Below are 12,674 nucleotides of genomic sequence, written 5' to 3' on the forward strand. Positions count from 1 at the left end.
AAAAAAATCATTTTAAAAGCTTATTCAAAATATTAAATCGAGGCCTTAATTTTGTAGCAGGTCAGTAATATTCACTAACTGAAATGAAACATCCGATTTTCTCTGATCTGTAACTGTTACATTTCTGTTCAAGTATATGTGTTAAATTTCCATGGCTTAGAAAAACAATTCTAAACCCCTCTGCATCTCACCTCCAGTATTCAAGTACGCCCACATAATTACTAGCTATCTCAGTGGAGGCCCTAAATTCAGTGCCAGAGAAAATCTATTTTTGTGAGTATGTATTTAAACTCTTCCATGTATAATATATATGTGAGTTTAATAAAGAAATTCATACTAGAATAGCCAAATTGTCATAGCCAAAGTGGAAATTGTTTGCAAATTATCTTAGCAAAAATGCAAATTTAAAAATTTCTGTTCAGTGAATAAATAAGTGTATATTAAACTTATAACATAGAATGTGACAGCAGATAAGAACCATTTGGTCCATCTTGTCTGCCCAATTTTCTAAATACTTTCATTAGTCCCTGGCCTTATCTTAAGTCTAGGATAGCCTTATGCCTGTCACAGGCATGCTTAAACTCCCTCGCTGTGTTAACCTCTACCACTTCAGCTGGAAGGCGATTCCATGCATCCACTACCCTCTCAGTAAATTAATACTTCCTGATATTATTTTTAAACCTTTGCCCCTCTAATTTAAGACTATGTCCTATTGTTGTGGTAGTTTTTCTTCTTTTAAATATGGTCTCTTCCTTTACTGTGTCGATTCCCTTTATGTATTTAAATGTTTCTATCATATCCCCCCCATCTCGTCTTTCCTCCAAGCTATACATGTTAAGATCCTTTAACCTTTCCTGGTAAGTTTTATCCTGGAAAGGTTAAAACTTGTAGATATTTTAGTTTATTGTTGTAGTGTGAAGGCAATTCACTCACAAGGGTATACACATATGTAGGCATGTGTATGTAGTTAAAAAGTACTATACAATTACCATGTTGATGTAAATATACATTGAAGTGATTCTGGTTGATGTGTCTGTTATTTATTATCATGCAGGTTGAATTTGGAGTTGTATATAGCTGTGTTGAAGACAAAATGTATACTGGCAGAAGGGGAAAGGGCTCATTTTGTAATGGACAGAAATTGAAAGTATCTGGACAGAAAGGTAATTAAATGATAACTCTTGTCTTAAGTCGATAAACATAATTTACTGAATTCATCTTACTTACTGGGGTGCCCCATACTGGAGTTATAGCGGCATTGTCACGCCGAACTTACCTTTCTTCTATTGTTTCCTCTTCTCTTCCTCTCTCAGAATCTGTTCTTATTTTCTCCCTATCTGATCTAGTTTTCTTTCAAATGTAAGATAAGATATGGACTATTTTGTCATATGTATATTTTCCACGCTTGACTCTCTTTGAGCACAGGAGGAGCTTAAGTCGGCTCCATTTCCTGTGTCAGAGAAAGTTTTCACACAATAATCTCTGTGCTCCTTGACACAGGACTTAAGCTCTTCCTATGGTCAAAGAAAGTCAAGCGTAGTCCATACTTTGTCTTATGTTTTAAAGAAAACTAGATCTGAAATAAAGAAAAGAAGAACAGATTCCGAGATAGGAAGAGAAGAGGAAACAATAGGAGAAAGGTAAGTTTGGCGTGACAGTGCCGCTTTAAGCTCCCTGTTAGTAAACTCTTGAAAAAGCACATTAAAAACAATGCCAACATAAATTTCGAGAAGATAAGATCTAAAAGCTCTCATTTCAGAATGTCCCTCTGTTGCTTCAGAATTTCATCACAGACCAGGAAGTGATTAAAATTCCTTAGTACTGATTATACCCAGTAAATTATACTTAGCGGAGGTTTATGGGGTATGTTGTTTAGGTCTCCCTAGTGGTTTGAAAAGACAAGAATAAAACTACTCTGCAACTTCTATTAGCTTACCAACTTCATTTATTCATGGTTTTTGATAAACACAGCTACCTTCAGCCTTGCACTTGCATGTCGCCGTATAAACATTGTAGGGATCTCATACATTTAAGACTTCGGCAGTGTAACATAACATGTGTGGATATGCCATGGAAAAAATCTCCTTCTTTCAGAGGGATGCCTAACTTCCCTCTGTGATGTCACAGGTTGGGTGGGGGCAAACATGTAGTTGCCTTTACTTTGGCATATCACTCTAGTTACAATAAGTTGGATGGATGGAGACTGACTTGGGGAGCTCCTTGCCCCCAAACCATACTCAAGTAGAATAGCTGCTTGTGGTGCTTAGAGAGTCTCTTTAAACAGCAGTTTAACTCAATTTTTATGTGGTTTTAGGAATTTAAAACAACTAAAACTCTTTTTACTGAATAGATATAATGTGTATGTTATGTGATCCACAATTAATACAATGGAACACAAAGGCCAGTCATGGGCCTCTGTATTGCCGATGCACACTTTCAAGTGAGCATGCAATGATCTTTCAATGATAATGAATATAATTAAAAACATGGAACATTGAGTATAGCACATTGGAAGAACCCCAATGAGTTTATTTATTTAATCCCTGCGTTGGGATGCTCAACTCACTAAAATATCTCCAAGCTCATGGTTCAGTGGATGATTCATTATATAGTAAGCATAAACAGTACAAAATAAAGTACTATGAGCATCTAACAGCGTGTATAGCAACCAAACATATTTGTTTGTGTGCTAATGACTACATCCCCACTGTTGCCTAGGAGATAACAGAGCTGGCACTAAATTATAGTAAGATGTGTTGGTACGTGCAAGAAAATGCTTTCAATTATAGACTATTCAGAGGAGCCAGAAAGATGTGCTCATCCTGATAAAAGCTCAATAATGTAAACCAACAGAGAAATCTATTTGCAGATAACCTGTACATTGTTTTAGCTGTTTGTTTATTGAGACGTGACCCCCCTTTTTACTGTATATTGATGGTTTGGGGTATCAACTCTAAATATTTGTATAAGTCTCCAGTTGTCATGGGTGGTTGGGACAACTATCATTTTAAACCGTAATTTCCCTCACTGACCTTATTTTTTGAGGAAGCAATTTCCCTGTGATAATGAGTTCCATTACATACGGTAATTACAGACACACAAAGATGCAATTAAATGATGTTCCACATGAAAAAAGAAAAGCGAGTGTTCAGTGCAAATGTCAATATCAGGACATTTCACATGGTTTTATTCAGTGGCTGCAGGTATATTTTGAGTTCTATAGAATCACATTTTACTGGTGTCACTGGGTTATGTCAGTGATTACATGAACGTTTTAATGAGCAGTAGATTAAGTTAAAGTCTTGAATATAATATGATTTAGCCCATTTAGAAAAAAAATTGCATGAGAGTATTAGAATAAAGATGATTATAACTAGACTAATCGCACTTAATTCCAAAGAATATAATTAGGATATAATGCATATCTGGTAGAGGATAGTAAGCAAGGCTTTGTAGGGTGAGTTTATTTTTTTAGTGCTTTGCAAAGCAAAACAAATTTCACAATGTCTCTGCAAAACTGTAATGGTAAGAAGCTATCGTTGCAGTCGATGTTTCATCAGAACATGTCCTTAGTCCTCTTCCCTTTTTCCATCCTCTAACCTCTTGAATTCACCTTGGATCTGGCGTCATCCTGACTAGCCATGTGCTTGGCAAGCAAGTTCTGTCTGTGGCATCTATGCTCACAAACTCTGGGAATTTCTCCAGTTTGCTTGCTGTTTTTTTACGCATTACAGCCAGTAAACCGAGGAGCAGTAGAAACTAGAATTGTATTTCTTTAGTACAGGTCTAATGCAGTGTTTACCCCTCTTTTTGTATGTCTTTCTCGATTGTTATCTTTTTAACTCCATCATTTTTTCTCTTTTACACCTTTTTTTTTTTTTTTTCCACCCGTCAGATATAACACAATCTATGATTATCACAGAACTTGGGTCAAATCGGAACCCAGAGGTTGTTAAAATGATATTATCTAACATGGAGAGACTTTTGTGTATTCCAATTCATGGGTAAGTGTTCTTGTCAACAATTAGAATTAAACATCTTCAAAATCATATTGTGTAGTAATACATATAATAGTACTTACTCCTTCCATACAACACAGTGCTTAAATGATCACTATAGACACCCAGACCACTTCAGCTCAATTAAGTGGTCTGGGTGCTAGGTCCCCCTGGTTTTAATCCTGCAGCTGAAAACATAGCAGTTTCAGAGAAACTGCTATGTTTTCATTGAGGGTTAATCCAGCCTCTAGTGGCCGTCTCCCTGACGGCCACTACAGGCTGCTTCCGCAATTCTGTTTTCCTGGCACTATAGTGCTCCTTTAACTATTTGGACAGCGGTGCAAAGGCTAAGAGGGTAGTAAGCAAACTGCCATCTTTTAAAGTTGGGTTCTAATTAACTCGCTTTGCAGGAATTCTCTTTCTGATAATGCCAGAATGCAAGCCATCATGAAAGAGAGAAATTTGAATATTTCAATCAGAGACATGTGTCAAAATAAACTCTGTGGAACATATTGAGGTATTCCTTCACAATTCCCTCTGCCAGTCCTTACATTGGCTTCCTGTATGCTATAGGAGTCAATTCAAGGTACTAACTCACACCTATAAAGCACTGAACAACTCTAGCCCCTCTTATATCTCCTCACAGATCCATAGGTATGTCCCTTCTCGGTCTCTCCGTTCTGCCCGTGACCACCTCCTGTCCGTTGTCCACACTCGTACGGCCAACTCGCGCTTGCAGGACTTCTCACGGGCGGCTCCCTTCCTATGGAATAGCCTGCCTACCGCCATCAGACTCTCCCCTAGTCTTGCATCTTTTAAGAAGTGCCTTAAAACCCATCTCTTTAGGAAAGCTTATGGCCTCCAAGACTAACCCTTACCTCACATACCTGTCTCTTGCCCTCTCCTAAAGGGCAGCCCACCTTATTTGAGTGTAAATTCCTGTCCTAATGTGTTTTACACCCCACCTCCTATAGAATGTAAGCTCGTTTGAGCAGGGTCCTCTTCAACCTATTGTTCCTGTAAGTTTATTTGTAATTGTCCTATTTATAGTTAAATCCCCCTCTCATAATATTGTAAAGCGCTACGGAATCTGTTGGCGCTATATAAATGGCAATAATAATAATAATTCAAGGTTTATAGCGGTAAATGCCATCAGATAAAATCTTTCTGACTTTTAGATCATTATAATTTTCTGTATTCTTTACACACATATTTGTTATTGTTCTCCATAATACCTTATATATAATTTTTTTACATCTCATGTGACCAAAGCTTTCCAAAGGCAGTGTAGTTAAAGGAGCATTTTAGGTACCGGCGCATGTTAGACACAGTGGACTTGGTGTTTTTTCCTTCCAGACTTTAAAGTTTTCTGTTTTGCTCCAATAACATTGTAGTGGATGTCACAGTTTGTGGTTGTTGATTAGCTCATACCTTTGTACATTAGAGGAAGAAATTTAAGCTACAACTCCTAGAAACCTTTGCTGTGTTCAATTGAACAAACCCAGCATTGTTAGAATAAGCCCAGCATTGCTAGATGTAGAATTCAGTAAGCATCTTAGTTGCCTGAATCATTTCCTGGCCTGGACAGAGCTCACTACAGAAACTGCAAGCAGCCCATTATTTCATGATCCTGCTGGAGAAGACTGTGTGTGGTCCCTATGACATTACAGGCAGCATGTAGGACCCAGGAAAGTTGCCAAACCGTACAACAACAGTATGGCATCTTACTGTGGGACAGCAACAATGCACTCCTGAAACTATAGCCAATACAGTAGGTTGTAGTGTTTATGGTATTTGGCGTGTCTGGTTTATATTTTGCATGCTACAATTTATTTGTTCTTATTCCAGAATCCAGCATTGTCAAACTGCTGAGTTAATGTAGCCAACAGTTTTTTGTTTTATTTTGTTATCTGTTACTTATTGTACTGACTAAATACATAAAAAAAAGAATGGTTTAGGCTCTCACTATAATTGGATCAGGCAGCAGTTAACCATGCATTTGAACTACCGGTACCTTGCAACAATATAAGACAAGCAAACTACAATTGGAGGCTCACCTCATCTAAAGAGGGCAATGTGAGTAGCTTTTAGGGAAAAATTATGACTCTATAAGGTCACAGGTAAAGATAAATTGAATAGATGCTTTCCTTAATTCACAGCAATGCGTATCTTTATTGAAAAGAGGAGAAAAAGATAAATCATTATATAACGTAAACGCAATATATAACGTAACGGTTGATATATAATTATATATAATGTGGGGGCCAAGAAATAACTCACATTTTATAGAGCTACTGAAGAGCTCTGCTGTATGGGGCACGGACGGTATAATATCCATCTCGGTGCTGTTATCCTTCATTTGTTTTTTTGCTTGAATACGTTAAAACACTGGGTTAAATGTTGTGAATGTTGTAAAGTATTTGTTTATTGTTGATGTAATCTCATCATTTGGGTGGTTCCTGCTTTTTGACTCGACCTATGTTTGTTTTTTCATTGACTCTCCTTGTCTATGTTTTACATGAGTTGACTGATAGATCGAGTCTTGCTGTTTTTGTATGTTCTGCAGGATCAGAGCGGTGGGCACAGCAGCTGTTAACATGTGCCTTGTAGCTTCAGGAGGAGCCGATGCTTACTATGAGATGGGAATCCACTGTTGGGACATGGCAGCAGCTTCTGTCATTGTTACTGAAGCAGGAGGTGTTGTGCTGGATGCAAAAGGTTTGTAGAATTATAAAGCTGAATCGTTTTGAAACATGCATTTACCTTTATGTTAGCTAAATCCACATTTACATTTGTTAGCTGGTTCCACATCTACTTTTATGTTAGCTGGATCCACACTGCACCGATGGATAAACTAGCACAGGTCTGCCCTTAGAAAGAGCAAGCAGGGTGTCAGGCTTACCTTGCTGGGAGTCCAACATGCAGAGATAAATGCTCACCCTTGCAATTAGACACAGGCCAAGGTGGTCAAGGTAGAACTCACCTGGCCTGTGAATCTGTGCACGGGGGCTGTGCAGGTGAATGCTTGAAGTCGCAGTACAGAAAAGGAAATCCAGGAGAATAGTCGTAGGTAAGCCAATGGTCAGAGGGTGCCAGAAATCAGGAGATACGAGGAACAAGCCAAGGTCAAGGGATGCCAGAGGTCAGGGTACAAAACGAGTAGCAATCCAAGGTCAGGACAATACTGGAACGTGGAATAGCAATTCTCTAACCAGAGTCATTGAACTGACACTGCCCTTAGGGAGGGCCAGTGTCTTATACCTTGTTGATTAGGTATCAGATTCAGCTGGAGAGTGATTGACAGGTCTGAGCCAGGTGAAGTCCAGCCCCCTAGTGCTGCAGGCAATTCAGATATAACCGGGAGTTATCCAAAGTCCTGAAATGGCTTAGTGGTAAGTGAGCAGGTTCAGGACTACAGAGTATAAAGGTTCAAATCCCTCTTCGGGCAATAAAGGGGCGACCCCGTCTGGCAGTCTAGAGGTCACGGTGTGAATCCTGACAGTACACTCCCCTTAAGAACGCACTCTGGGCGTGAACAGATTCTTTTTGAGAACTGCAATCCTCGTCTTCAGACTCTGTATCACTTAAGAAGTCCTTGTAATCAAAGTCTCCAGAGCGGAGTCCCTCAGTCGGGGACTTTGGGGTACCAGCGTCGGGTACTAGTGGAGAGGGTTCTGGGCTATTCATAGGTTTGGTGCAGGCGGAAAAAACCTTAGTCCCAGGAGCCATGTTATCTGAACTTTTTTCCTTAGGTGAGTTTTCTGGAAGTGGTGAATTCTTGTGGTCTTGAGATACACTGGCATCAGTAGCCATCGTAGTCTGGGTACTCTTCTGCATCACGGAACGTGGAGATATCCGACAGCACCTTTGACATTTTTTAGGCTGTGTTGCTGGAATAACAGGGTGCAGCTGAATTGTACCCACTTGAAGAGGTTCAGGCCGAGTTGGGCGAATAGGGCAGTGAGAGATAAAGTGCCCTTCTTCACCACAATAGAAACAGAGACAACGCGCCCTCCTTCGGTCTCTTTCTCTAGATGGCAGTCTTGTTCTAGAGCGGACGAAGCCTATCTCCATGGGTTCCTCCATGTCCATTGGAGTTTCATAGCTAGCTTGAGGGAAAACAGGGTTACAAGGAGGTTCACTGAAGGTGGGTTTGCGTTGTGACCTTATGGGGACTTGGTAGGAGTCCTTTTCTTTAGGTAACCGCGATCTGCGGTTAGATGGAGCAGGCTTGGGAGTAGCTTTCCTGGAGGTAGAGCTCTGAGAGTCCATAGCGGACATGAATGACTCCCAGCTGTCCAAGACTGTGCTTTTCTCCTGTAGCTTTCGGTATGCCCACTCCTTGATCCGTCCGGAAAGTAAGTTGATGGCCGAACGGACTTTGACAAAGTCGCTGTTGTAGGTTTTAGGCTTAAGAGCAAAAAGAAGTTCACAATCCAGTCTGAATGCTGTGTAGGAGGAACGGGAACCATCAAATCGGTCAGGCATCACAACAAACGGCTCTGGATAAGCAGGTTCTGGAACTGGGCGTACTGTGCCTTTAAGAGATAAAACTTCTTGCTGCAGTTCCGAAACAGTCTGAGTCAGGCTGGACACTTGCTGCACAAGAGGGGTTAGAAACTCCCTTATCTCTAGGGTGAGTATCGTCCTTATCTCTGTGGACTCCATAATGGTCAGTTCAATCTGTCAGGCTTACCTTGCTGGGAGTCCAACATGCAGAGATAAATGCTCACCCTTGCAATTAGACACAGGCCAAGGTTGTCAAGGTAGAACTCACCTGGCCTGTGAATCTGTGCACGGGGGCTGTGCAGGTGAATGCTTGAAGTCGCAGTACAGAAAAGGAAATCCAGGAGAATAGTCGTAGGTAAGCCAATGGTCAGAGGGTGCCAGAAATCAGGAGATACGAGTAACAAGCCGAGGTCAAGGGATGCCAGAGGTCAGGGTACAAAACGAGTAGCAATCCAAGGTCAGGACAATACTGGAACGTGGAATAGCAATTCTCTAACCAGAGTCATTGAACTGACACTGCCCTTAGGGAGGGCCAGTGTCTTATACCTTGTTGATTAGGTATCAGATTCAGCTGGAGAGTGATTGACAGGTCTGAGCCAGGTGAAGTCCAGCCCCCTAGTGCTGCAGGCAATTCAGATATAACCGGGAGTTATCCAAAGTCCTGAAATGGCTTAGAGGTAAGTGAGCAGGTTCAGGACTACAGAGTATAAAGGTTCAAATCCCTCTTCGGGCAATAAAGGGGTGACCCCGTCTGGCAGTCTGGAGGTCACGGTGTGAATCCTGACACAGGGGCTATGCCATGGGCCACTAGCTTTTGTTGACCTTGCTTTAAGTTGTCTGCCTCCCCCCCAAGAAGAGAGCCCAAGTCCTTGAGAGAACCAGAACAGGAGGAAGTGTGTGGAATTACCAGGTTCCAACACATCACACCTATACTTTTCGTTATTTACAGCACAAAGTTAATCCCCTTATATTATCTTACTTCTCCAGTTCTGACCCCTTAGAGACCCAGGTGTAAATGTGGAAAAAAGTTTCCTTGCAATGGGCCATGAAAATGCTAAACCCATTTCCAAACTTACACTACAGATATTTGTCAGTTAGATTTGTCAGGCTTAAGTCAGACTGAGCATCAAATCAAATGTTTGCAAACAAATGTATGAACACAGTTAGCTAGGATTGGTAAATAATGTAAACCACTAGGTGGCACTCTTACACCAGCTATTTTTTTTAAAATATACTTTTAATAAATTCAACTTTTACTGACATCCAGAGATTGTCATTATATATTGGAATTTACCCAAACCATTATCATCAAAGGATAACAATCTATACATATCCAATGCTTATGTAGTTAGATAAAGTTGTTGACTTGTCATGAAGAACTAAGGAACAGGAATTCCACCAGATAGTCATATCACACTTGCTAACATGTTATCATTGTGTGACAAACAATGTACAGTTATATGAAAAATTGACATACATTTATAATTTTTTTATAAAATTTTTTTTCTCACCGAAATATCTTTTTTTTTTTATTTTATTTATTTTTTTAACTCTTTGCAGGAGGCCCTTTTGACTTAATGTCTTGTAGAGTGATAGCTGCCTGTTGCAAGGACATCGGACAGAGAATTGCCAAAGAACTTCAGATCATACCCGTGCCACGTGACGATGGCAGAAAGAATGAATGAGTTTAACAAATGAAGCCATATTTATAGTATTTTGCACAGTTTTTAATGCAAGCCATTATTTCAGGAGTAATACAATATCAATGGTTATATATGATACAAGAGGCATTGAGATGCTATGTGATGCAATCTTGTATGTCACTTACTGTAATTATGCACTATGTATCTGTCATGGCATTTAAAGGAACACACTAAAAGAAAAAACTTTTTTTTTTTTTTTTTAAGTCCCCTGGGTTTCTTTATAACTTTACATTAATGCCTCCTCCTTTTTTTATAAAAAAAAAACATGAAAATCAGCCTTAAACTGACCTGCAATCTAGAGCCTAGGCAGACATTACTGCAGCCGATCCCCTCCCTTGCTGGAGTTATTAAGAGGACTTTTTTTCCAATCAAATGCTTCTCATATCGAACCAAGGTGGACATAAGCAGCACATGTATGGCAATCGCGGTGTTCCAACCCATTGTTGTCAGCACAATTTGCATGCAAACACTGTACATAAAATAGATTATCAGTTTACTCCCAAGCTCTAGCAGCTGACTAAATGAGAGCCACTTGAGCATGTGAATTGCAATATGTAAACCGTGCCATTTCTAAGAAATGGCACTGGTTTAATCTGCAAGGCTGCACGAGCTGCATCAACACCCCAAAATTACTTAATTAAGATTAAATGATTTTGCTGCTTAGAGTGTCTTCTTAAGTTACTGATCCAAAGGCCCAAGTTTGAGTTGGCTAAAGTGTAAATAAATAGTTGTTATTGCATTATTAAACAAATTGGAGCATAAGTGCAAGAAAGTAATTGTGGCGATGAACAACAAAAGCAGTTTATTTGAAGATGGAAGATGTTGTCCGTTTGTTATCTTAAAGTGATAGTGAAAGCTCAAACTAAAGACCGTATTCATACCAATATGTCTACAAAGCCTAAAGATATAGTTTATTGTTTAAGCTTTACTCAGGGAACAGTAATTTCAGTTTGCGTGTGAGGTTCTAATATATTCAAACATCTTTCATACAGAGTATATACACAGTTTAGCAAACGTAGTTTAGAGTATAGCTAAACCTTTACATTCCATATAACAATTAGTCTGTTTAGAACACTGTCATCTGCAGAAAAAAAAGCAGTGTGAGAGGACTGTGCAAAGCTCTCAGGCAGAAAAGCAAGCTTAGTATTTATTAATGTAGACTTAAAGGACCACGTTAGGCACCCAGACCACTTCAGCTCAATGAAGTGGTCTGGGTGCCAGGTCCCTCTAATGGTAACCCTGCAGCTGTAAACATAGCAGTTTCAGAGAAACTGCTATGTTTACACTAGGGTTAATCCAGCCTCTAGTGGCTGTCTCACTGACAGCCGCTAGAGGTGCTTCCGCGCTTCTCACTGTGAAATTCACAGTGAGAAGACGCTGAACGTCTATAGGAAAGCATTCGGCGCTGACGTCGGCAAAGGGAGGAGAGTTCCCCAGCGCTGGAGAAAGCCAAGTGTTTAACCCCTTCAGCCCAGCGGGAGTGGGACCCTGAGAGTGGGGGACGGGGGGACGGGACCTAAAGACCCTATAGAGCCAGGAAAACAAGTTTGTTTTCCTGGCACTATAGTGGTCCTTTAAAGAGGGTTACACCTGTCAGTTCCTCATATATCATCCTCAAAGATATGGTCAAAGAGCTTGCACTTTATTCTTAAACAAGCAGCAAAAGTCTCTTGTTTTGCATTTTTATTGTTAACATTGAACTGCACTCCTTAAGAATTGCTGAAATACAAGCATCTCTGGAACTTGTTGAGAAGTATGAATACACAAATGTAACATCAGACATATTGCATCAAACATACTCTTGTTATAATGTTTGCACTGATTTGATTGTGGATTATGTGGTGTTTCCAAACGATAAGTTTATTTGTATTGTTAAGATGGTAAAATAAATGATGTTTCCCAAGAATTCATTTTTTACATTTATTTCATCACTTTCTTTTTGCATGTCACCAAAGATTCAATCTCTGCTAGATAAACCTAAACAAATAACTTTTAAAGGGACAACCAGACAATTTAATCTCATTGAAGTGGTCTGGGTGACGTGTGTCTGTCCCTCTAAAGGAGCTCCCATACCCCGACTGAGTACCTACGCCAGGTCAGCTTCTTCTCTGGTACCTGGTCAACCAGAACAGGCTGCAGTGCTCTCTTTCCAGGCAGGTATCATCCCCTCTGCCTTTGCCTCTTCAGTTTTTCTCCCAGGCAGGTAACACCTCTGCCTACTACTAGGCTTGAGCTAAAAAGGCACTTGCGGGTCTCAGGTCTAGCTCTTTATTAACTTGTCCTTGGAATCAGGGACCAAAAAGCCAGTCAACAGGTCCAAAGACTGTTACTGGGATCCCTGAATAAACCAACCAGGGCACACAGTTCTCAAAAGAACTAACACCATTTTTTTTTTATAACAAAGACTAGCCTTTGCAGCCTTGTCCTTAAGCATGTGGTGAAAAGCATAAAAATATAAACAAAC

General features: G+C 40.1%; 1 protein-coding gene across 1 annotated transcript in view; it reads left to right on the top strand.

Annotated features, from left to right (window-relative positions):
- Nucleotides 1-12,116, top strand: part of IMPA1 (inositol monophosphatase 1) — a 33,033-nt gene extending 20,917 nt beyond the window's left edge. The window contains exons 6-9 of the mRNA XM_063451297.1: nucleotides 1,055-1,163; nucleotides 3,896-4,004; nucleotides 6,565-6,716; nucleotides 10,068-12,116. Of these exons, the coding sequence (XP_063307367.1) occupies nucleotides 1,055-1,163; nucleotides 3,896-4,004; nucleotides 6,565-6,716; nucleotides 10,068-10,192 (495 nt within the window). The 3' untranslated portion in view covers nucleotides 10,193-12,116. The remainder of the gene's footprint in view (nucleotides 1-1,054; nucleotides 1,164-3,895; nucleotides 4,005-6,564; nucleotides 6,717-10,067) is intronic.
- The last annotated feature ends 558 nt before the right edge of the window (nucleotides 12,117-12,674 follow it).

The sequence above is a fragment of the Pelobates fuscus genome, chromosome 4, assembly GCF_036172605.1.
Source record: "Pelobates fuscus isolate aPelFus1 chromosome 4, aPelFus1.pri, whole genome shotgun sequence".
Lineage (NCBI taxonomy): Eukaryota > Metazoa > Chordata > Amphibia > Anura > Pelobatidae > Pelobates > Pelobates fuscus.